The sequence below is a fragment of the Uranotaenia lowii genome, chromosome 3 (genome assembly GCF_029784155.1).
Source record: "Uranotaenia lowii strain MFRU-FL chromosome 3, ASM2978415v1, whole genome shotgun sequence".
Lineage (NCBI taxonomy): Eukaryota > Metazoa > Arthropoda > Insecta > Diptera > Culicidae > Uranotaenia > Uranotaenia lowii.
Window position 1 is genome coordinate 370,151,834 of NC_073693.1, and position 25,462 is coordinate 370,177,295.

At 36.2% G+C, this 25,462-nt stretch overlaps 2 protein-coding genes across 9 annotated transcripts in view; both read right to left on the reverse strand.

Moving 5' to 3' along the window:
• Positions 1–25,462, reverse strand: part of LOC129751328 (40S ribosomal protein S12, mitochondrial) — a 75,528-nt gene that overhangs the window by 48,732 nt on the left and 1,334 nt on the right. Inside the window, exon 1 of one of the 2 annotated variants that reach the window (XM_055746772.1) lies at positions 23,032–23,170. The exons of the other annotated variant lie outside the window; for it this stretch is intronic. The gene's annotated coding sequence lies outside the window, so the exon portion shown is untranslated. Of the gene's footprint in view, positions 1–23,031; positions 23,171–25,462 lie in introns of those variants that run through there. 2 annotated transcript variants of the gene reach the window in all.
• Positions 1,252–24,993, reverse strand: LOC129751326 (E3 ubiquitin-protein ligase NRDP1). 7 transcript variants are annotated; one of them, XM_055746769.1, is made up of 5 exons: positions 24,971–24,993; positions 20,240–20,669; positions 10,462–11,049; positions 10,221–10,386; positions 1,252–2,451 (listed from the first exon to the last, which is right to left on the reverse strand). In XM_055746769.1, the coding sequence occupies exons 2-5, from the start codon at positions 20,327–20,329 to the stop codon at positions 2,348–2,350; spliced, it is 948 nt and encodes a 315-aa protein (XP_055602744.1). In that variant the 5' UTR covers positions 20,330–20,669; positions 24,971–24,993; the 3' UTR covers positions 1,252–2,347. The 7 variants fall into 7 exon arrangements, with proteins under 7 accessions (XP_055602744.1, XP_055602743.1, XP_055602738.1 ...); XM_055746768.1 differs by lacking the exon at positions 24,971–24,993 and adding an exon at positions 22,897–22,919; XM_055746763.1 differs by lacking the exon at positions 24,971–24,993 and adding an exon at positions 22,754–22,887.

Consider the following 25,462-nt stretch of genomic DNA (forward strand, 5'->3'; position numbering starts at 1 on the left):
ACGTTTACATGACTTAATCTTCTAAAAGGAAAATTAAACATTATCTCTTGAAAATAAACATGCCTTTTCATTCAACTCTGGAATCTAAGCTTTCAACTCTGGAATCTAAGCTTTCAACTCTGGAATCAACGAGGCTTGCCGAGTTGGATAATTAAGTTGAGTGTTGAAAAAATTTTGTTTTGCAACGAGTTGCGTACACAATGTTTTGCAGTACCTTAGAATACCCTTCAGAATCAAGTTTTTCAACCTGAAGAGACTGGTAGTAATTTTTTCTTTTCAAATAAAAACAGTGTCTTAAAGAAGCACTTTTTGACGCTGTTTAGAAAACTGTATCGAAAAGTGCTGCGTTTCTACATAGTTTTTTTTGGTAGAAAAAGCAGGCCTTTCAAAAACCAAATTTCGTAACGAAAAACAAATTTTTTAGAATGGATTTTTTTTTCTTAAAAATTGTTTATTATTAGGCCATTTACTTTTTGCTATAAGTTTTTGGGGGCCGAGCGACATTTTAGTAAGTACGGATTTTTTTTAAATATAGTTTATTAGGCCATTTACTTTTTAGTATAAGTTTTTGGGGTCAGGTGCTATCTTAAGCCTAAAGGGAGGTTGGAAGGGGTAAGCAGAGAGAAGAGGGCGTTGAGATGGAATGGGGGATTTCGAAATTAACTGTTCCCTGGGGAATCCTTTTGCGTTTCCACGATCATCTGCCAATGGCCGATGATTGCGCCGATTGAGGGGTAATCCGTTTCCGTGGAGCAGAGGCTGGTTTGAGGTGGGTAGTTGGTTGATTTGTACGCTTCTATTGCGTTGTCCGCTTCTGCTGTTGTGTTTTTTCTTCCTTCTGCTTGGTTTCGGTTAGTGATAACGATCCAATTTAACTAGAAAGGTTTTCATAAGTTCATCTGACTCCAATTTTCGTATGACAGAAACAAATGTCCAATGTCACCACACGAACACAACAGGAATTGGGAAGAATGACCGTGGTGTTAAATTCCCGGAAAAAAAAAGTCCAATGTAGATGTATTTTAAGATTTGCAAAAATGTAGATAGCTAATCCTCAGGCCACTAATCAGCCTTCATTTGGCGTCATGTTGATAACTAGGATATAAACTCAAAAAGAATTGTTTTTTTATTAATTGTAAACTATGAGATACATTCTTGTGCTGTCGTGGAATTTATACAAGATGATCTAATACGATCATATTACAGACTTAAAAACTAGGTAACGAAATCAAAACTACACCATAATTTTTGAGATATTTTATTTCTCCATACAACTATAATCAACATAAGAACTAATCTTAGCTAAATGAATGCATTCTTTCTGTTCGCTACAGTTTGTTTCATTTAGTACATAATTAGGTAATTTTGTTAAATCATATGCCAGAAGAAAACTTTCGCTTTTAAAGTTATTCTTTAACTATACTAGTTTTCAACTAACCTAAACAATAAGTATCGATGAAAGTGAAAAAAAAATCATAGCTTACATCACCATCACTTGGGAAAGACGAAACGTCACTATGAATTCAAAAACACGATTTTGTCTGGCAAAATGGCTGCGATTCACAGTTTTTTTTTGTAAATTATTCACACATATTCTTTTTATCAAAGAGGGACTTTATCATTTTCCCATCAAGTACAAGATTGCATTATCCAATAGCTCCAAAACACTGCTGTAGAATTTTGTTTTTTAACTATTTTGTTTCTGTCTCATTCCTAGCGCGCAGGAGGTTGGGATTCCAAATCCAGAGATCATATTCAATTCGACTGCTCGTAGTCACTACCATACATATGTAGCTAGTGGATGATTTCCGGCTTCACCACTGATATGATTCGAAGTGAGGTTTTGACTGGTTGGGTTCATACTAAGGAGATGTTGTTACTAGGGACAGACCGAGGAGGGGTACACGAAGAGGGGAGAGGAAGAATTTAACAAAATCAACAGTGAAACTTGTGTGTCTACGACATTTAATTGTATAAATGCGATTTAATTGGCAAGATAATTTTGACACTTCTTGGAGCATCTGCCTATTTTCATAATTGTGCATTTTTTGTTTTGTTTTGTCTGTAATCTAGTTTAAAATATTGTGCATTTATCAAAATGGCACCAATCTGGCCGTCGAAAGCTGCTTGTCAAGACGGTGGCTACAGGTTTCCTTTGAAATTTTAAGACGTTCCCTCGCTCATGGAAAAGCAGGGCTGCTGGTGGAGTAGTAGTTCTTGGTAGTTGGTTATCACTGTGTTTTGTTTATTTTTTTTTCTTGCTAAACTTTTCGTTATTCGTTTTCCATCAGTTGCTGAGAGCTGGAAACATAGGGTTAATGGAGGGTGGTTGAATCGTATCAGTATCCTATTCTATTCCATGAGCAAATATCATGACCAGTCCGGGTTCCACCATAACGTCCTCTGACATGTGCATATTATCGCAGTGTAGCACAAGCACAGCTTGTTTTCCTGAAAAATAAAAGAAGATTATTGTTTTTGAGAATAAACTGAGGTTTGAAGATTGAAGCCATTCGTACTTATTTTTACAATGTTTCGCTCTATGGACTTTTCGCGTATCCAAAATTATACAGTGTATTGCCCTGTTAGTGTGCCAATGGACATACAATCCAAAATGTTAGCTTTATTTGAAATTATGTAAATTTAAACTAAGTGAGAACAATTTTTTTAACCTTGGAGAGCCCTCAACACACTTTTTGGTCTTTTGCTACTTAGAGAATACAATGGCTAGGTGATATTTTTTTTTAAATTTAAGTTAACTTTTTTATCTTTTAATCCACTTCCTAACTTAATAGTATGGACAACCATCCACCAGTATTCTTGATTATGGTGAATAACAAACAAACACAAAGGTGCACAAAGTATACTGTTACACTCTTTTGTGTTGTGAGTCTACTTGATTGAATGATTCAACTGAATCAAAGCAATCGAAAGATTCGTTTTAATTCAACCACGGTAAATGAAAAGTTCATTTACCGGTATTCCGATAGCAACTTACTATACCTTCTTCAGTGAGCGTTTTTACCTTCACTGTAGAAGGTAGTTAGTTGCTATCGAAATACCGGTATATGAACTTTTCATTTACCGTGGTTGAATTAAAACGAATCTTTCGATTGCTTTGATACTGTTGCAATTCCGTGAAAAATGTATATTTGATGTCATATCTTCACATATCAACATACAAAGCCAACAAAATTTAGTTAAAAACTTAAATTGTATGAAATTTACCCAATGAACTTTTTTGCAACAATATATTTTCGATGTTTCAACACAACTGCCTTATTATCGATAAATGTTCATTATATTTTTTTCTAGCACAGATAATTTGTTTTTTGTCATAAATTTTCTTTAGACACAATTTATTATAAAATTTTCAGAAAAACCGAAAACACTGCCAAATCAATAAAATACGATTGGAGTGAACTTAAGAAATTTCAGCAAAATATGATTTATTAGAAGTTTTGTTTATTTTTTTTTTTTACTTTCCTATAATTTAGAGATAGGAAAATATTTCATCAAATAATGAAATTTACGGGTGATGTCCACACGGAGAACTAATACAAATTTAATGCGATTATCAAATTTCCAAAGTCGATACATCATCGATCCGAATTGTAATTTTCTCAGTTTCCTGATGATAACATTGATTTATTTATTTTTTAGATAAACAGTGTCAATATCTTATTGATTATTCAAAAATAGTGAACAGGCAATATGAACGACCCTTTTGGCCAACCTCTGACCTAAAATTAGATAATTAAAATCAATTGCTCATCCTTAACCTTCCAAAGCCGTTCGCTAAAAATCCGTTTCGGGGAAATTTGAACTGTAGTTTGATTTCGTTCTCCTGGCTGCAAATGTGAACCGATTTTGATGATATTATATTCATTGTCTAGGTAATTTATTCTTATTACTCAACATTCCAAAATAAAATTGATAAGTATTACCAGATTATCAGAAACTGGTCCAGAAAGTAAAAAGTCCGAAAAATCAATTTTATTTTTAAAATACTCATAACTTCTGACAGCTTTTCTGTATTTAACTGTTTTATTAATGTTTGAAATTGTCAAGAAACCATCTATCCGACAATGCATAGATATGTTGAGGTCCAATGAAAGTGTTGACCGCTATGACTAATCTTCCGGTAGAAAAAAATCTAACTTAAAAAAACGACATCTAATTTTGACTTTGCTTAGCTGTATTTCATTTCCCAATGAACCGATTTTCAAAACTCAAATTTTAATTTTTTGGCGTTGATTTGATCATTATTTTCATAGAACATACTTGGTCTGTCAAAATTACCAGTTCATCAGTATATTGGAATGATGATAAAGATGTTTGAAATGTGCGCTTCGGGTCATATTGACCCGAACGGCTTTGGAGGGTTAAAAAGGGCTACCGGCTACCCTCTTCAAAAGGGACCCTCCAAAAATCTGAAAACGTTTTTCATCATTCCTGCCCATAACGAACTCCCATACCAAATTTCAAACAAACAAACCCACAAATAATCAGATATTGCTTTTTATACAGACAGCTAGATTTAAAGATTTAGTCAATTCTTGAATAAGTGCATCGAGTTTGAGTTATATATGGAAATTTTTATGGATGTATATTAATTCATCTGTGATATAGCTTAATGAGCTTGGAATAAAGTATATTTTCAATTATTGATTCTGCTCATTCTTAAGCTGCGTTTTTTATGCTAACATGAGTAGAAACCAGAAGCTTAGTATTTCCTAGACTAAGTTATTATCTTTTATGAAATTAATTTGCGGCTTTATCGGTGAGGGTTAAAGAGTTGAAATGAAAGACGGATAGAATATCAGAAGAAAATTCTAAGGTGGTGAAAAGAGCGAAGAGCATTTGAAATAGAAGCTTGACCACATACTAAATTCTTTGTCCCACACCAATTAACTGTATTGAAGAAGTAGTACCCAATAGAGAAGGCACTACGTTTTTCGATACAGTTAATTATGGATGGTTCGACCGCCATGTGAATGCACATGTGTCGAACGGACAAAAAATTTAGCATGTGGTTGCTCTGTTAAGTCTTCTATTGTGCGTTATCGTTCGATCGATGGCTAGGTAGATTTCTTATTTTCGTTTTGTGCGCAAGTTCCAACTGGATTGAGTTGTCGCCTACGGTCAACGGTCAGAAATCTTGGCCTAACTATTTTCGATTATTTGAACGATGTTTTTGTAATTGATTTTTTATAGCCGAATTATTTTTTTTATTATGAAGAGAAATCACCGTGAATTTGTTTTATGAAATTAATTTGCGGCTTTATCGGTGAGGGTTAAAGAGTTGAAATGAAAGACGGATAGAATATCAGAAGAAAATTCTAAGGTGGTGAAAAGAGCGAAGAGCATTTGAAATAGAAGCTTGACCACATACTAAATTCTTTGTCCCACACCAATTAACTGTATTGAAGAAGTAGTACCCAATAGAGAAGGCACTACGTTTTTCGATACAGTTAATTATGGATGGTTCGACCGCCATGTGAATGCACATGTGTCGAACGGACAAAAAATTTAGCATGTGGTTGCTCTGTTAAGTCTTCTATTGTGCGTTATCGTTCGATCGATGGCTAGGTAGATTTCTTATTTTCGTTTTGTGCGCAAGTTCCAACTGGATTGAGTTGTCGCCTACGGTCAACGGTCAGAAATCTTGGCCTAACTATTTTCGATTATTTGAACGATGTTTTTGTAATTGATTTTTTATAGCCGAATTATTTTTTTTATTATGAAGAGAAATCACCGTGAATTTGTTTTATGAAATTAATTTGCGGCTTTATCGGTGAGGGTTAAAGAGTTGAAATGAAAGACGGATAGAATATCAGAAGAAAATTCTAAGGTGGTGAAAAGAGCGAAGAGCATTCTTCGCTCTTTTCACCACCTTAGAATTTTCTTCTGATATTCTATCCGTCTTTCATTTCAACTCTTTAACCCTCACCGATAAAGCCGCAAATTAATTTCATAAAACAAATTCACGGTGATTTCTCTTCATAATAAAAAAAAAATAATTCGGCTATAAAAAATCAATTACAAAAACATCGTTCAAATAATCGAAAATAGTTAGGCCAAGATTTCTGACCGTTGACCGTAGGCGACAACTCAATCCAGTTGGAACTTGCGCACAAAACGAAAATAAGAAATCTACCTAGCCATCGATCGAACGATAACGCACAATAGAAGACTTAACAGAGCAACCACATGCTAAATTTTTTTTTTTGTCCGTTCGACACATGTGCATTCACATGGCGGTCGAACCATCCATAATTAACTGTATCGAAAAACGTAGTGCCTTCTCTATTGGGTACTACTTCTTCAATACAGTTAATTGGTGTGGGACAAAGAATTTAGTATGTGGTCAAGCTTCTATTTCAAATGCTCTTCGCTCTTTTCACCACCTTAGAATTTTCTTCTGATATTCTATCCGTCTTTCATTTCAACTCTTTAACCCTCACCGATAAAGCCGCAAATTAATTTCATAAAACAAATTCACGGTGATTTCTCTTCATACTAAGTTATTATCATTTCAAATTTAAATTTTTTAATGTAAATAAAAGTAGGTTTTGCTTGCTAACGTTTCTTTCAATAACTTCATGGAATGTTTTTGCAAAGGTTTTATAAGTAAACAAACTCTTTGGCTACGCAAAGGAGCTTTTTGCGACCTTTTTTATATTGGTTCAACCGATTTCAAAAAAGCATTCGTAGAGCGTCAAAAAAAAATCTAAAAAATTTCTGTTCATCTGTGTTATACCGTATTTTAAAGGTAAAATAGTCCGGATTCATCCGACCCGGAAAAGTGCCTGGAAAATTCTGGACAACTTATTCTAAACCAACCCATCAACAATAAGATTCGATTGACCCATAATACACGACGTATTTCTGGTCACGACTGTAGTATCGGGAAAACAGGACAAGTGCTAACTTTACAAGAAAAGCTTCATGACGTCTGCACTTGCACTATAGTTGAAACAAGAATCCCAATTTTCATGTTGTCAATATAATAAAAGGTTACTATGATTTAAGATACTACAATTACTTTTCTTTTTTATACATTTTTTTGAAACTCCGTAAAAAAAGATCTTTTTCTGTCTAACATTTCTCAGGTTTTCAACACCTATTTTCTGTAATTTCAGTTATCCAAACGATTGTCTACGGAGATCGCTATCAGTATATTGTTTGCTACCTTCTTATGTAAAACATACTGTTGTTTTTCTTCTATTTTTAAAGCGCCACATATTTCCTACAGAAAATTAGTTTAAGGATTCGGTGTTCCGTCATTCGTATTTAGACTCTTTTTATCAGCCCTTGAGTTTATTTCTCCATTTTCTTCCTTGATCACTTAACCTCACTTTTTTAAAACCGTCCTCCCACACTTTGAAAAAGTTTTTCTGGTACGTGACAATCGAAAAACAACGGAATGTTCGTTTCTCTATAATCACTATTCCAATCTATACTTCTTCGACCTAAAAACTCGATTTTTAAAACGATTTTCTAACTAAACCCCAAAAAAAAATCCCAGCCGAAATAAAAACAACGCGTTTTATTGACAGCGCAACTGGGAATGTTGAATTTATTTCAAACGATCTCCATAAAATATGATTCTTCAACTCTCGAACAATTTTTCAAAGTCGATGAAACAAAGTAGCTGATCAAAATTTCTATATCACACGTTTTTTTGTCAATCATAAATATCTTTTTTTTTTCATTCAAGCTCTCTTGTTGTTTGTGTGGGAATTTCAACTGACAAGCATTTTTCGAATCATTTGAAACTTCCATCTTTCTCATTTAGAAGACTTCATGGCCAAATATTAAATGACACCAGACTTTCATCTGCGCATTTTAGCGACTATGGTTCATTACTACAATTCTTTACCTGCCTTATTGGCAGAATGGAATCAGACTTCTAAATGTGCATTTAAGCACCTGATCCATTTCTATCCTAAAATAGTTTTTCACTTGCCTTTCGGCAGAACGGAATGAGCGCCTGATCCATTTCAACTTCTGGACTAATCTGCAAAAACAAACGTTTACGATAGATTTTCACCTGCTTTTCGGCAGAATGGAATCTCTCATTGCAATATCAAAACCTCAGACAGTCGTGTTCCCTTTCACCACACCTACGCGAAATACTCTCCAATTGTCCCGACGAAGAAAAAAAGCTGATGACCTTCCTCAATAAATCAAAACTCATTCACGAAATATAACGTAAAAACTTCACGAATGTGTGAAACGATATCAGCAAACATGTGTTACTCTATCTTTATCTTTCCTATCAAAAATGTGATAACAAAATTTCTCCTTTCGATGTTCCTATCCTTCCCTTTTCCCCTAATTCAAAAAGAAAACACACAAAAGTACAAAAACAAATTGCCCTGACGAAGAAAAAGCTAAAACCTTCCTACAACAACTCAAAACCCCTTTATGCAACAACTGTTACCCATCAAAAATACGTGAAACGTCATCAGCATACATATGTTACTCTATCCTTAACTATCCTATCTTAAAAACGCAAAAATATTTCTCTTTTCAATGTTTCTATCCTTCCCTTTCCATCAATCTCAAAAAACAATGCCCAGGAAAATAGAAAATCAAACTGCCTCGAGAAGAAAAACCTCACCCCTACATATCAAACCACTCCATCTTCAAAAATGGAAAATTTTATCAAAATACATGTGTACTCTATCCTTATCTTTTCTATCCAAAAAGATGTAAATGCAAGATTATTTATCTTTTCAATGTAACTATCCTTCCCTTTCCTCCTTACCAAAAAAAAAAAAAAAAAACTGAAAAAATATACAAAAAAATTCAAAAAAAAGAAGAAAAAAAACACATCAACTTGACACGACTGGAGTAGGGATGAATCATCCCAGAGGATGAAAATCCCGTATAAAATAAAAAAAAAAAAATCTCTCATTGCGCATTCAAGCGCCTGATCTATTTTTATTACAACCTGCATATTTGCAGAAGGAAACCAGACTATCGATTCGCATTATAGCAACTGGTTCGTTTCTATTTTTCCTCTAAATTCCGAAAAAAATGAATCTTAAGAAAAACATACCTGAACCCCTTTCCGTTTATCCAGCGCGAAGGTTCTTTATACTCGTCGCCAATGTAGTATCGGGAAAACATGACAAGTTTCTAACTTTACAAGAGAAGCTTCATGACTTCTGCACTTGCTTATAGTTGATAAAGAATCCCAATTTTCATGTTGTCAACATATTAAAAGGTTACTGTTCTGGAACGAGCGAGCCACTTTGAATCACCCTAACATGCGAAAAAGGCCCAGTATCAACATGGCGATGCTGCGCGCATTAACGGCGGTAATGCGCGCCAAAATCATCGGTTTTCCTCGGACACGAAGAGGTTTTTCCGAAGGATCGAGCCACCGTCGATCCTTGACTCGGACTCTTTTCCTAACCAACCACCATCGGAGACGGACCACAGTATTAAGTTCACGGCCCATGGGGCCTAAGTCAGAAGCTAGCATGGCCATAGTCAGAGGTCTAGAGAGACCAGAGTCAGTTTGTGTTGGAATAATTGTATTTTAAGTCTAAGTTATCGAAGTAATACAGTCCACTTGCTTGTAATGTTGTTTGAAAGAATGTGTGTACGATTAGTCTCGAAATATCTGATGCTATCGATCCTAGCCATCAGGGGTGATCCTGAACAGTTACTATGATTTCATCGATCGAAGAGAAGGCCAACAAAATCATCTCCAACTTCAGAGGCAAATCGATGCAGTCTTCCATCGCAGTTTTTAGTAGCAGGTTTAAAAATTTTTTTGACACTACAGGATGTTCTCCTACATAAAAATACTTGATTGTGCTCAGCAAATTTAAGTCGAATAAATAAATTTTAGTGATTAATAAACTATAGGGCTCTGGACAGTTCATTATTGAACTGAACACCTAATTTAATGTAATAATGTAATATAAATGTAATGATGAATTGTTACAAATAAAGACATATTTAAAAAAATGATTTAAGATACTACAACGAAAGTGTCGTTCTTGATTTAATTAAGTCGTACACTCGTACGTAGTAATACGTCGTGTGAAATGTGTTTAATAATTTTTTTTTTACGTTAGCAAAAATCATTTAAAAATAAAAGTCAAAGATTTGAGCTATGACGAAAATTCAGGTGGAGCGAATATCCATTGTAAAAATAATTTTGATAAAAAAAAATTAGTCAAGGAACTTATACTCACCGGGAATTCGCCGGCAGACGTAGTTCTCGTAGATTCTCCTGTTGTTCTGACGGGTTTCCAACGAGCTTAATCCCCGGGGCCACCGCCTCTCGTGACAATTCTCCATCAAATCGTCTAGTATGTGCGGCGGACAGCCCGATTCCGATAGCGCTCGTTTAATCATCAACTAAAAGGAAAAATGTTGGAAATTATTGTATTTAGAATTCAAAAAAAAAAAATGTTACTGGTGGGTTTGATTTACCTGCAACGCATCATCCGGTGTGGAGATCATCCCACCCCATCGTGTGACTCGAGCCCTCGCCAGTCCATTGCACCATCTGGTCACTTCGTCCCGCTCCATCTGATCGGCGATGGCCCGCATCGCGGGATTTGATACGCGCATCGCCCTCATAAAATCCTTCACCAGATTGAGTTCCCGTTTGAGTTCATTGATCACCAGATTCTGATCGTTGATTTCGTTCTTCAGTTCGCTCATCTTTTGCTGCTGGTTGTGCACCAGAGATCGCAACTCCCGAAAGCAGTTGTGGTCCTTGTACTCGTCCTTGGGGATCACGAAGCCGCATCCCTTCTCGCAGGGCAGCGGGCGCTTTGGATTGTGCTCACACTCCTCGATGTGGGTGGCCAGCGAGTCCAGCTTCAGGACCAGGGTGCATCCGTACATGGCGTTTTCACAGTTGATGTTCAACCGGGAGAGCAGATTCCGCAGAATCCTTGGCACGGCACGAAGATTGCTGTTGGTGATGGGATTTCGGTCCACGGGACAGGTCGGTTGCCGCGAGAGCCATTCGGTGATGCAGGCACGACAAAATGCATGCTCACATGCCACCGCCTAGAACAGAGAGACGTCCCGGACAAACGGGATTGTATGTACAACACCGATGGTCGCTTCGGAAAACGGTCGTTCCGTTTCGGTTAAGGTTGCCAGAGAATCTTTGCCTACCAGTTTCAATTTTCAGAATGATTGGTTTTTAATTTTGACGGTTTAGTAAACACATTTCAAATATCAAGTAACCTTTCAAGTCCTTTTTACAGTTTGACTATCTGTTTGAATTTACAATGAATTTATCATTTTTTTCCACATTATACGTAAAACTTTATATACTTCCTCCTTCGGGTTTTTTTACGTTAAAATTTGAAATTTTTCCGGCCTAATTTTACATGAGTATGGTAGAACAATTTTCGACCAGCGGTGTACGAAGTAACTATAAATTAAGCAAATCACGTTTAAGTTAACATTATCAGGTTCCGTTTTTTTTTAGCTTTCTGTGCTTGGCTGCATCATTAGTTGTTTTGTGGCAATCTTTTCCCAGCTCTACCCCAAAAATAAAACAAGCAAAGCCCAAGCAGGAAATTGGTAGACTGCTGCTGCCGCTGATTAGCTGTTGCGTGCAATCACGCAAATTGTGCAGCCAAAAATAATAGAAATTTCTGACAAAACAGTCCATTGCATTATAACTTATTGCATGAGAGTTGTTAAAGTGGCGCCATCGGCAGACTAAATAAGAAGCAACCCCATGAAGGCGGATTCACAGATCATCGACGGAGATCGATTGGCGGAACACCACCAAGCCACCACTAAAGCTGCCCGCCTCCAATCGATTGTGGCAATCAAAGCTACAACGAAAGGAAATCAAATAATTAGCATTTCACTTTTCTTCCCCTATAGATATCCGGAACTGTTTTGAACCTGCAAAAGCAGAAGGTGGTTAGCTGGAGAAAATTTTTGGAAACAACTGATCAATCGCAAAACCCGTAAACAGAAAAAAATGAAACGAAACGTTTTAGGCAAATTAAATAAAGACACATAAATCGACGCTTGAGTGTTGATGAACTCGAGCATCACCGCAGGGGTTATTGTACTTCTTTACTGTGTATTTATTTAGAACTTACGGATTTCTACTCCGCAAAGAACCATAAATACATGTCAAAATAAATTTGAAATTTAAATTTTCAATGCTATTTGCATGAAACTCTCGATGGAGATAACATTTTAAACAATTTCGGTCAGATTAGTCAATTCTTCCATCTTGATCATTTTAGCAATCTTTGTCCATTTTTTAAATTTTTTTGCCATTTTTGTCAATTTCGCATTTTTGTAATTTACGAAATTTTCGTCATTTTTGTCATTTTTGCGATTTTTGTCATTTTCGTCACTTTTGTCACTTCGTCATTTATGTTACATTTATCACTTTTGTCATTTTTGTCATTTTTGTCATATTGTCATTTTTGTCATTTTTGTCTTTTTGTCATTTTTGTCATTTTTGTCATTTTCGTCATTTTTGTCATTTTTGTCATTTTTGTCATTTATGTCATTAATGTCAATTATGTGATTTTTGTCATTTTTGTCATTTTTGTCATTTTTTTGATTTTTGTCATTTTTGTAATTTTTGTCATTTTTGACATTTTTCTATTTTTTGTCATTTTTGTCATCATTGTCATTTTTGTCACTTTTGTCACTTTAAAAATGTTTATCATTTTTTTCATTTTTGTCATCTTTTCATTTTTATAATTTTTGTCATTTTTGTCATTTATGTTATTTATGTCATTTCCGTCATTTTTGTCATTTTCGTCGTTTTTGTTATTTTTGTCAGTTTAGTCATTTTTGTCATTTTTGTAATTTTTGTATTTTTTTCTTTTTTGTCACTTTAGTTATTTTTGTCATTTTTGTCGTTTTTGTCAGTTTTGTCATTTTTGTCATTTTTGTCATTTTCGTCATTGTTGTCATTTTTGTCGGTTTTGTCAGTTTCGTCAGTTTTATCATTTTTGTCATTTCTGTCATTTTTGTCATTTTTGTCATTTTTGTCATTTTTGTCATTTTTGTCATTTTTGCCATTTTTGTCAATTTAGTCATTTTTGTCATTTTTGTCATTTTTGTCATTTTTGTCATCATTGTCATTTTTGTCACTTTTGTCACTTTAAAAATGTTTATCATTTTTGTCATTTTTGTCATATTTTCATTTTTATAATTTTTGTCATTTATGTTATTTATGTCATTTCCGTCATTTTTGTCATTTTTGTCATTTTCGTCGTTTTTGTTATTTTTGTCATTTTTGTCATTTTTGTCGTTTTTGTCAGTTTAGTCATTTTTGTCATTTTTGTATTTTTTGTAATTTTTTTTCTTTTTTGTCACTTTAGTTATTTTTGTCATTTTTGTCGTTTCTGTCAGTTTTTACATTTTTGTCATTTTTGTCATTTTTGTCATTCTTGTCAATTTCGCATTTTTGTCATTTTTTTCGTTTTTGTCAGTTTTGTCAGTTTTGTCATTTTTGTCATTTTTGTCATTTCTGTCATTTTTGTCATTTTTGTCATTTTTGTCATTTTTCTCATTTTTGTCATTGTTGTCATTTTTGTCATTTTTGTCATTTTTGTCATTTTTGTCATTTTTGTCATTTTTGTCGTTTTTGTCATTTTTGTCATTGTTGTCATTGTTGTCATTTTTGTCATTTTTGTCGTTTTTGTCATTTTTGTCAGTTTAGTCATTTTTGTCATTTTTGTCATTTTTGTCATTTTTGTCATTTTTGTCATTTTTGTCATTTTTGTCATTTTTGTCGTTTTTGTCAGTTTTGTCATTTTTGTCAATTTTGTCATTGTTGTTATTTTTGTCAATTTTGTCGTTTTTGTCAGTTTTGTCATTTTTGTCATTTTTGTCATTTTTGTCATTTTTGTCATTTTTGTCATTTTTGTCGTTTTTGTCATTTTTGGCATTTTTGTCGTTTTTGTCAGTTCAGTCATTTTTGACATTTTTATCATTTTTGTCATTATTGTCATTATTGTCATTTTTGTCACTTTTGTCACTTTAAAAATGTTTATCATTTTTGTCATCTTTTCATTTTTATAATTTTTGTCATTTTTGTCATTTATGTTATTTATGTCATTTCCGTCATTTTTGTCATTTTTGTCATTTTCGTCGTTTTTGTTATTTTTGTCATTTTTGACATTTTTGTCATTTTTGTCGTTTTTGTCAGTTTAGTCATTTTTGTCATTTTTGTAATTTTTGTCATTTTTTTCTTTTTTGTCACTTTAGTTATTTTTGTCATTTTTGTCAGTTTCGTCATTTTTGTCATTGTTGTCATTCTTGTCATTTTTGTCGTTTTTGTCAGTTTTGTCATTTTTGTCATTTTTGTCGTTTTTGTCAGTTTTGTCAGTTTTGTAATTTTTGTAATTTTTGTCATTTTGGTCGTTTTTGTCAGTTTTGTCATTTTTGTCATTTTTGTAATTTTTATCATTTTTGTGATTTTTGTCATTTTTGTCATTTTTGTCATTTTTGTCATTTTTGTCATTTTTGTCATTTTTGTCATTTTTGTCGTTTTTGTCATTTTTGTCATTTTTGTCGTTTTGTCAGTTTAGTCATTTTTGTCATTTTTGTCATTTTTTCACTTTTGTCAGTTTTGTAATCTTTTTCATATTTGTCATTTATTTTTATTTTTGTCACTTTTGTTATTTTTGTCATTTTTGACATTTTTCTAATTTTCGTCATTATTGTCATTTTTGTCACTTTTGTCACTTTAAAAATGTTTATCATTTTTGTCATTTTTGTCATCTTTTCATTTTTATAATTTTTGTGATTTATGTCATTTGTCATTTTTGTCCTTTTTGTCATTTTTGTCGTTTTTGTCAGTTTTGTCACTTTTGTCATTTTTGTCATTTTTTTTATTTTTGTCACTTTTGTAATTTTTGTCATTTTCGACATTTTTCTAATTTTTGACACTTTGGTCACTTTAAAAATGTTTATCATTTTTGTCATTTTTGTCATCTTTTCATTTTTATAATTTTTGTCATTCATGTCATTTATGTCATTTATGTCAATTATGTCATTTATGTCATTTATGTCATTTATGTCATTTTTGTCATTTATGTTATTTAGGTCATTTTTGTCATTTTTTTCGTTTTTGTCATTTTTGTCATTTTTGTCATTTTTGTGATTTTTGTCATTTTTGTTATTTTTGTCATTTTTGTCTTTTTTGTCACTTTAGTTATTTTTGTCGTTTTTGTACATTTTTGTCGTTTTTGTCATTCTTGTCAATTTCGCATTTTTGTCAATTTTGTCTTTTTTGTTATTTTTATCATTTTTGCTATTTTTGTCACTTTTATTTTTGTCATTTGTCATCATTTGCGTCCTTTCGTCTTTTTCGTCACTTTTGTAATTTTTGTCATTTTTTTTCAATATTGTCATTTTTATCATTTTTATTTTTTTTTATTTGTCACTTTTTTTTATCAATTGTATTTGTCGCTTTTATCACTATATTTATTTATTTATTTATTTGATCTTCTCAGATGGTTCACAGTATTTAAACAATTAAAAAGCTATCCTATTCTAGATTTAAACACATTCTTGGAAATATTAAAATCGAAATCACTGACTACTTCATTAAAACGAGCACAACATGTATCTAAAGGATTGTTTTGACCATACTGGGTTCGTCGAACGGCAAGCCTGAAGAAATCCAGGTATCGAGTTGTTCTCACAGGAGCATTGAAGGGTAACAGCGATAACAGTTCTGGGCAATCCACGTTATTATGAAGGATGTCGAAAATAAAAAGCCGTTGCAGGAAGACGCGCCTTGATGCCAGCGTCGGCAAATTTAGTAGCAAGCAGCGTTGTTCATAAGGCGGGAGGTCAGATGAGTCGTTCCATGGTAGTTGTCGTAGAGCATATCTAATAAAGCATCGTTGTATCCTCTCTATCCTATTCGACTGTACCGCTTGATATGGAGCCCAAATTTGTACCCCGTACTCGATAATGCTGCGCACAAGAGCACAATACAGGGCTTTCAAACTATAAAAGTCATTAAAGAATTCCGTGTTTCGACGAATGAAGCCAAGGACCGCAAAACCTTTCGCTATCGTTGAGGAGATATGCTGTGAAAAATTGAGCTTGCTATCCAGGGTGATTCCAAGGTCCTTGACGACTAATGTGCGGCTCAAAACGATCGTTGACATTTTATATTCAAAGTTGATGGGATTTCGTTGACGAGTGAACGAGATGGTAGTGCATTTGGCAATATTCGGAGCCATACCGTTGTGATGACACCAAGCCTGAAGAAAATCGATGTCCTTTTGAAGTGCGCAGCAATCTACTAGAGATGAAATTGTACGGAAAATTTTAAGATCATCGGCGTAAAGTAAATTTTCCGACTCTAGAATGGCGCTCAAGTCGTTGATGAAAATAAGGAAGATCAATGGTCCTAAGTGGCTCCCTTGAGGAACACCAGATGTGATCTCGAATGGTGTCGAGTCCACTGCACCGAGTCGTACGAAAGCAGTTCGGCCTTTCAAATATGAATGAATCCATTTACAAATCCAACTAGGAAGACCGAGACGACGCATTTTTTCTACAGCCAATACGTGTGGCACCTTATCGAAGGCCTTGCTCAAGTCAACATACACGGCGTCGACTTGCTGACGTTTGTCCAGTCTCCTCATTAACTTAGAAACGTACGTCATGAGGTTGGTGGTCGTAGATCTGCGTTGCATAAATCCATGTTGATTTTCTGAGATAGTGTGACGTACAGATTGGTACAGTGAATCATAGACAAGGCTTTCGAACAATTTCGGAAAACAACTCAGAATCGATATCCCGCGATAGTTTTCCACCTGGTGTATGCTTCCAGATTTGTGGATTGGAATTATAGATGCAGTTTTCCATGCATCGGGAAAAATGCCCTCCATTAACGACTGGTTGAAGATAATCGAGAGAGGAATCGATAAGAAATCCGCGCATTTTTTGACCAGGAAAGGCGGAATGCCATCAGGGCCAGGTCCTTTCGTTTCATCCAAAGCAGCTATCTTACGAAGAACGTCATTCGGCGAAAAACTCAGCAGGCTCAGATTGAAATCTCGACTCTGCAAGCTACTCAGGTATGATTCAGACAAAGGTGTTGAGTTATTACTTAGCACGCTTTGAAAGAATGACGAGAATAGATTTGCAGCATCATACGGCGTCTCGGCAGTTGCGTTGTTGAATCTGATGACTTGAGGTACTCCTTGAGCACCTTTCCGTTTTCTTACGTACGACCAAAAAGATGCTGGATCAGTCCGGGCGTTGTTCTGAATACGATTCATGTAATCACAAAAACTAGATACATGCAAAGAGTTGTATGCGCTCTCTAAGTCACGTAGTTCGTTCATGCGATCCATGCCATCGTCGTTGTAAAACCTTTTCCTAGCTTTTCGAAGGCGGTTGCGCAGATTGCGAAGTTCAGGATTCGACCAAGGTTGACGTTTCACAGTGCGTGTACTCCGTTTTTTTACGGGTGCAATATCTCGAAAAATTCCGTTGAGGGTATCGTGAAAAATTCCCACCACGTGATCGGTTGAGCCAAATAATATGTTTTGCCAATTGATTGCAGCCAAGGATTCGTTAAGCAATTCAAAATCGCATCTTTTGAAGTCAAACTCAAATTCATCAGGCGAACGTGATTTCGTGTCCTCTTCACACATTAGCAGCATCACAAGAGGGGGATGATGCGTGTCAATGCTTATTAAAGGAATCGGGGGCTCGAAAATGTCAATGTTGTTAGCATCACTCGTAAAGACTAAATCGAGCATTCTCATATTACTGTTAGCTATCTCATTAATTTGTTGTAGCCCTAATGAAAGAACTGATTCGACTAATATGAGCTCTTGCTCACAGGAAGCATTCATGGGTAGATAAGTGCATAAATCATCATCGAATTGCCAGTTCAAATTTGGTAAATTGTAGTCCCCGGCAACAACAAGTCTATCACGTTCGCTGGCAAGAGAACTTAGTTCTTGTAGGCAAGTAGCGTGCCGTTCGTATGCCCATTGCGCTGAATTTGGTGGTAAATAAATAGCGCACACAAAGATCGAAGCATTACTATTGAGAATTATGCGCACTACAATTTGCTCAATGTTATCATCACCATTCAATTTCACTAACGAGCTATTCAAATGCTGCCTGACAGCGATCAACACACCTCCTCCTCGCTCGCTTAGGCTTGTTTGAGAATTTCGATCGCATCGATAAAAAGTAAAGCAGTCCGAGAGCTCAGAGTTCATAATTTTTTCATTTAGCCAGGTTTCAGTAAAAATAATGATTTCATACTCACATGAGGCTAGCGAGAGGAACAGTCTGTTCGTTTTGGTTCTCAATCCCCGAACGTTCTGGTAGTAGATGGTAACAGGATGAGATAGATCAAATTGAGGGGATGTGGCGGTAAGCGGGGTGTCATGATCATTTGGGCTATCTGTTCGGATCTGTTGGGAATAAGTTTCTAGCGGGTCATCACTTAGGCTGAAACTGAAAAGAAAACGGAGCTTGCTTTTTGGGATCGAAGTCAAACTCACGGAATGAGATGCCTTTCTGCCAAGATGAACTAACGAGAGCGGCGTTCCTCAACTGCATGTCGAGACCAACCTTGAACGAGACGAAGGAAAGTTCGGCAAGATTTTTACCTTTGGGAACTAACTTCGTTACGTCCGCGGTGTCTGTCTGGAGATTTTTTTTCACCAACTCAGTAACTTGCTGCACGGTTGAACTTGGGTCGAAACCAGAGAGATACAGCCAGAATTTGTTTTCTGCCGTAGTCATTCGGGTTTGATTTGCGAGCGTCACCGGAAAATCAGCATCCACATTTTTGCTGCCGGTTAAGTGTAATTTTGGCAATTTGGCGAAACGTTTTTCGGTCGGTGGTACTTTCCTCTTTTTCGATATCGGTGTAATCATACTGCGTGAAATGGTGCTTAGTGGGGTTTGATCAATATCAATTTGCTTATACGAGTGGCGAGCCAGAATGTCATTAATTCTAGCAGTGTTTTGATCGATCGCCTTCTGCAAAACGAGCAAAGTTTTGTTTTGTTCATCACGCACCGTTTCAATCACAGCATTAGTGGATACGATTCCTTGCCGGAAAGTTGCATTGGCCATCATTTTAGTGCAGGACGCGCACATCCAAAACAGTTGGTGGCTGCTTGCAACCAGATCACGGGTGGCTGGGTTCAAATTGGCGCACTTGAGATGGAAAGTAAAGCGGCAGAATCCTTGGCACACGATTTCTTCTTCTTTCGCCAGATCGAGTTTGCATGCACAACAAATATCAGTGGCAGCCATACCGTTTGCAAAATTTCTCGGCGTGCGAAAAATTTTATATCGATATTTGTAACGGATTAGGTGCAAATTATGTAGTACTTCAGCAAATTCACAGAACGTAAGCCAAGGTGAGTAGATTGGGAAGAAATCTCGTTCAAGTGTCACATAAAACACAAAGAAAAACACGAATTAGTACAGGAGTTATATGTTTATGCAACTTGAGATTTTACCTTTCACTCAGAGATTCTCAGAGTGATTGTTGTCATTTTTGTCATTGTTGTCATTTTTGTCAATTTTTCAGTTTTATCATTTTGTTCATTTTTGTCATTTTTGCAATTTTCATCATTTTTGTTATTTTTGTCATTTTTGTCAGTTTTGACGTGTCGTTTGGCTCATTTTTGCCATCATTCGTGTCATTTTCGTAATTTTTTCACTTTAGTCATTTTCGTCACTTTTCTTTCTTTTCATCATTTTCGGCCCTTTTTTCGTTTTTGTTATTTTGTCATTTTTGTCAATTTCGTCATTTTGTCATTTTTGCCATCTTTTACCTTTTCATCATTTTTGTTATTTCCAAGTTTTTTTTTCTTAAGAACTCTGGAAAAAGTAGCTTCATAAAAATTCAAAAAAATGTGCATTATTTTTGAGAATTGAGCAATTGCAGCTTTCTACTGGTAGATAATATGCAATTATTATAAAACTCGATGTTTTGCATTATTTGTCCCTGATGTTTGAAATATTTATAAACGACTAAGTATCAAACAAACGATTAAACAAATTCTTTTTCTTCTTCTTCTTCCTTCTACTGCAGGACTGCCTGCTGTGGGCCAGTGGCTAAGACTGTATGCCCAAATATATTCCTCAATCATTATGTCAAAAACCCAAACCAATAATCAGATTCTGATTCCCAACATGAACATGACATCATAAAAGGCAAAGATTCTCCCGAAAACCCGAACGAGCCCACACTTACCTGCAACGGTTCTTCTAGAACACCGGAACATATCGGACAGATGAGTTCCTCGTCGACGTCGCCCTGAAAGCGGGTCAAGTCGTAGCCCATGATCCTGCCTGCCTTGCTGCCACTTTCACCGGAAGCAGTGCGGCGGCTACTGACAACAGCTAGCTACACCAAGCTACACTAGTAGCTGGCTTACTACTGTCTCTTCCGGAGGGAGAGTACACTGAACTCCAGCCGGCTGCGCCGAACTCCCCCGAAATGGGTTGCACAGCTAGGCAAGTTATTCGTTTAGTTTTTCTTTGTTACACTTATCTTCAGTTCCGGTTTTTTCTGTGTTTCTCACTCACTACTGTTCTCTGTTAATTGAAGCAACTGCGATGAGGTGCTCGACGAATTACCAATCGACGGAGGTTTATCGTTCCACGTTACGCCCTACGGCACACTTAAAGGAGAGCAAAAATAAACGCTAGAGCTACCTGGTACACAGACTCTTGAGGATATGTGCCATTCATTCTTCGATCGACGACGTAACTCCCCGAGCAAGCATCCATCCAACAAACGAAGAACGGTTGAGAAAGCGGAGCAAAGAGAAGCATCGACGCAAGAAAAACCGCACAAAACAACCCCGCCGGGTCTGTGGGTTTTTTTTTCGCGCAGTAGACACACATCAAGCAAGTGAGAAGATGCAGAAAAAAATCGAGTAACCTAGACCCTTTAGTCGTTTTAGTCGAGCCAACTTGTATATCGTCTAAAGTACAACGAGTTGGTCATGAAGGAGAAAAAAAAACAAAGAAACTCTTCTGGCGATTCTTCATCGGTTGGTTTATGGTGGCTTGGTTTGGTCGTCGAGATCATGAAATTTTGCATCATACTGTACCCAACTCAACAGGTGTGTAAATTAGCGTTCTTGCCTTTACTGGTTATAGTTTTTCAGATACTGTTGCTAATTCAGCTCACCACGTTGTTGCTTATTTCTTAATGAACGAATAAAAAGAGATATAAGTACCTTAATTTTAAAAGGTATTACAATAATACTCTTAACATAAGAAACTTTGATGACTTCAGTAGGGGCGATTCATATCATTGGAAAATTCAAAAGGTCAGACAAGTATTTAAATTTTTCACAAACATAAAATGTTCTAGATCTCCCAATTTGGATCTTAAAAAAAGTGAAAGTCTAAGCTTTTTCCAATGGTGCATAAATTGGCTATGCTCATTTTTAAAAAATAAGTTCTCTTTCTGAGTTCGACACATCATTTCTTACAGAATATATATGTACTGAAGTTACTCAGGAAAATGATGCTTATTAGTTAGCTAAAGTCACATTTTTTATTAGACTTGATATAAAGTTATTTAACAAAAAAATCGTTAACCTTAAAAAGGTACATACAATCAATCACTGAAGTAATAATCTTATTTGTACAACATTATGAGTTTGTAAAAGAAAATTTAGTCAAGTAACAATAACAACATTTTTTAAAAACCATTAACAAAATCAATCTAGTCAAGACCTCTCAAAAATACCTTGGTGACATTTTACCACCTTCAGTAAAGAGTCAAATACAAAATTTACCACGGATGTTTGGAAATAACAAGTGAAAATTCCAAGTTAATAAGGCAAACCAACCATAATAATCTTGAAAAAAACGAGAGCACCATTTGCAGCAGCTCCCCGACCAAGTTTAACAACCTCCGAAATACATTGTTGCAAAACGGGTTACACAATTAAGATTTTCGTCTCGAGTTGGTCCTTTATCGAAAACCATCCCGATTGTATCCTCCTCCCTTTCCGACCATCGTCGTCATCGTCGTCGTGAGAAACAACTAGCGATGAAAGCTTCTGATTTTGCAAGGTGTAAGTCAATCGTTCGCCTGCATTTAGGTCCCCTTTCTGGTTCTTCTTTCGGTCTGGTTGGTTTTTTTTGTTGTTAATGTTTCGGTCATTCGCTTCCCACTAACTTTGGGACTTCTTTTGCTTCTCTTTGCTCCTTCCTTTCCCGTTGTTTCTTCACATCTGGCCCGGAGAACCCATGGTCGTAATGTCCATGCGATCCATCAGCGAGCAGCTCCTTTTATTGGCCACACAACCTGATTTTAACTCGAACTTTTTTTTGCTACTCACTTTGGCATATGTTGGAGCAATACCTTTCTCTTCTACTGTGGCCTTCTGCTGGCGACAATCTTCACCAAATCTTCTGATGGATGCAATTTCAACTTTCGATTCCCACACCTGTTTTCGCTCGTTCCGGGGAACATTTTAATCGAAATACATATCCCTGCTTATCACACCCTCCTCTTCTAGCACTTGCACTACATAGAACCATCTGAACTAATGTATGGCCACTTTCACAACATCCGCCAGGGTTTCGATCCAAGAATCGCAAGGCTGCACTCCACGAGCAGATGGTTCTATATTTCCAAAAGACCACTAGCCCACCGAATGCGGAATTCCGTACGGTTTTCGCAACAACAAACGCAAGTGGCAATGGAACAGATAATTTCATTAGATTGTCGTGGCCAACTTACCGATGGAGGAGGCCATCGAAAAGTTGCTAATTTCTGATGTTGCCTTCTTTCGTCGTCTGTCGATCTCGACACTCCGTCGTCGTCGTCCTTCTTTCAGTCAGAGTCGCTTTGACTCCACTAGCACTTCTATAAACTAAACTGACCGAAGAAAACGGCACACATTTGATGCGATGTGTGTGCGATAGCTGACTCCCCGCGAGTGCATCCAACAACGGTAGCCAGCCAGCACCAGTAATATTATATGTCGCTGGATTGGTATCGGTCGCTTGAAGTCTTACCTCGTTCGTGTAGATTACTTCCACTGGCCTCGCCACAATAAAGAAAATCTTACAACAGAAAAAACACCATCCTCAATGAAAGAGTGCACTTTTTTCGAAAGATTCGATCCGCGGAACATCAGAAAAACACATTTACACGAACACACCGAAACACGCGATTGAGAGCAAAATCAAGTGACAGCAGTGGGCCCAGCAATAATTTATATTTTAGCAATTTTTATAGCATACATTCTAATAGGAAAATGTGCCTCACGTTGGTTCTGTTCAGTGAACACATAGTGCTCAGCGGGTTGATTCTCGCCTTTGAAATTTATCGATACAAATAACTCATAATCAAAAATTGAATGTAATAAATGAAAAAAATGGGAGTATGACATTTGGCATAAAGCCATTTGGCATAATGCCTTTTGGCATAAAGCCATTTGGCATAAAAGCCATTTGGCATAAAGGCCATTTGGCATAAAGGTCATTTGGCATAAAAGCCATTTGGCATAAAGCCATTTGGCATAACTTCTTTTTTCGTGTGATCACGTTGAGATTCACTTTTCGGACAACGTTGCATGTTTTCTTTTCTTAAATTTTGCGGCATTGCCGCAAACATCGAGGATGCAGGGGGTGAGGCGGCACAAAGCCGCCGAGGCTCCCCAATCCGAGGTGGCCGCCGACCCGCCCTCGGAAGCGGCGGCCTTATTACATTGGTCTAGGTCTACTGGGGCCTCCTAGGTTTACGTGAAAGCTAGGGGTGATCCCTTAGCCCCGTCCGCCGCGCGATAGCGCGAAGGACAATATTTAATAAAACTTCGAACGCGCAGCGTGAGGAGGCTGGTGTTGACTTTTTTAGAACCGCAATAAGTAAGGCGTTTAGACCTAAGCTTGAACCGACTCCTCACGCTGCGCGTTCGAACTTTCATGAAAGTGTGTCCTTCGCGCTATCGCGCGGCGGACGGGGCTGAGGGATCACCCCTAGCTTTCACGTAAACCTAGGAGGCCCCAGTAGACCTAGACCAATGTAATAAGGCCGCCGCTTCCGACGGCGGGTCGGCGGCCACCTCGGATTGGGGAGCCTCGGCGGCTTTGTGCCGCCTCACCCCCTGCATCCTCGATGTTTGCGGCAACGCCGCAAAATTAGAAAAAAAAGTTTATTTAAACAGTCACCACTCGGTAAGCTTGAATTATGCCAAATGGCTTTATGCCAAATGGCTTTTATGCCAAATGGCCTTTATGCCAAATGGCCTTTATGCCAAATGGCTTTTATGCCAAATGGCTTTATGCCAAAAGGCATTATGCCAAATGGCTTTATGCCAAATGTCATACTCCCGAAAAAAATGGCTTGAACATCTGTTTTTTGTACTACAAATACAAATACAATTACAAATACAAAACATTTAAAGGCGTTAATCAATATTGAGTTATTATATAATAAATAACTGTAAAATACTTTATTACAATTTCAAATAAACGGTACATATTTACAGGATGACTTATTAAAACAGTAAAAGAAATCATAAGATAGTACGAAAAAACCTTTTTTTTTTTTAATTTGGCCAACCTTTTTTTTCGAAGTTATGTGAGGTTGGTTGATTTCATTGATAAACAGCACGCTTATTTGTACAAATTTTACAAAAGCACGCTTATATGTACAAATTAACTTTAAAATATGGCCTGTTAGCTAATCTTCAAATCTTCTGCAGCTATTAAAACAACCCAAAGAATTAAGAACCTTCAAATGGTCTACATTTTTCATTCTTTCTAAAACTATGATTTTGGGTATGATTTTTTAGTTGAAGGATACTTTCTAAAATTTTGAATATAATATATTATATAGATATTATCTATCCTTTTTTCCAAAACAGCTGATGTCAATCAGCAAGTAAATTAAAATAAATATATGATTATAAAACAATAATTTTAGCTTTAAAACTCATTTCAATCCGGGTACCTTTAGAGCAAACGCACCAATGAGTGAGTATACGCGGCCCGGTTTTGCTCATTTCAGCGGCCCGGTTTTAGGATACACACTCTTTCGCGCACCAGTTGGGTGAGCATCGCGGGCGAGTCTTAACTGTTACACTGAAAAAGGGAATTAAAAAATCATTCATATTAATAAATTCAAAGCGGCAGTTATTTATTCATTCGAAAATAAATTATTTTTTCAATTGTATTCAAATATTGCACTGTGTTATGGTTAAAAAGATACATTAAATGCTATGCATTGAATTTTTTTCATAGTTTAAAAAAATTTTTAAACAGTTGCCTGATATTTTTTTAAATTAGATTCTTACGAACTCGTTCTGTTTATTTTTAAGAAATTGTACAATATCGTACGTGGAATAATCATGAAATTCAACCTTATATCGATACTCCCTTCGGGCCCTAGAAAAAACCACCCTATGTTTCAGTGAGAGATGTGCTGGCCGTGACTTGGGCCCCA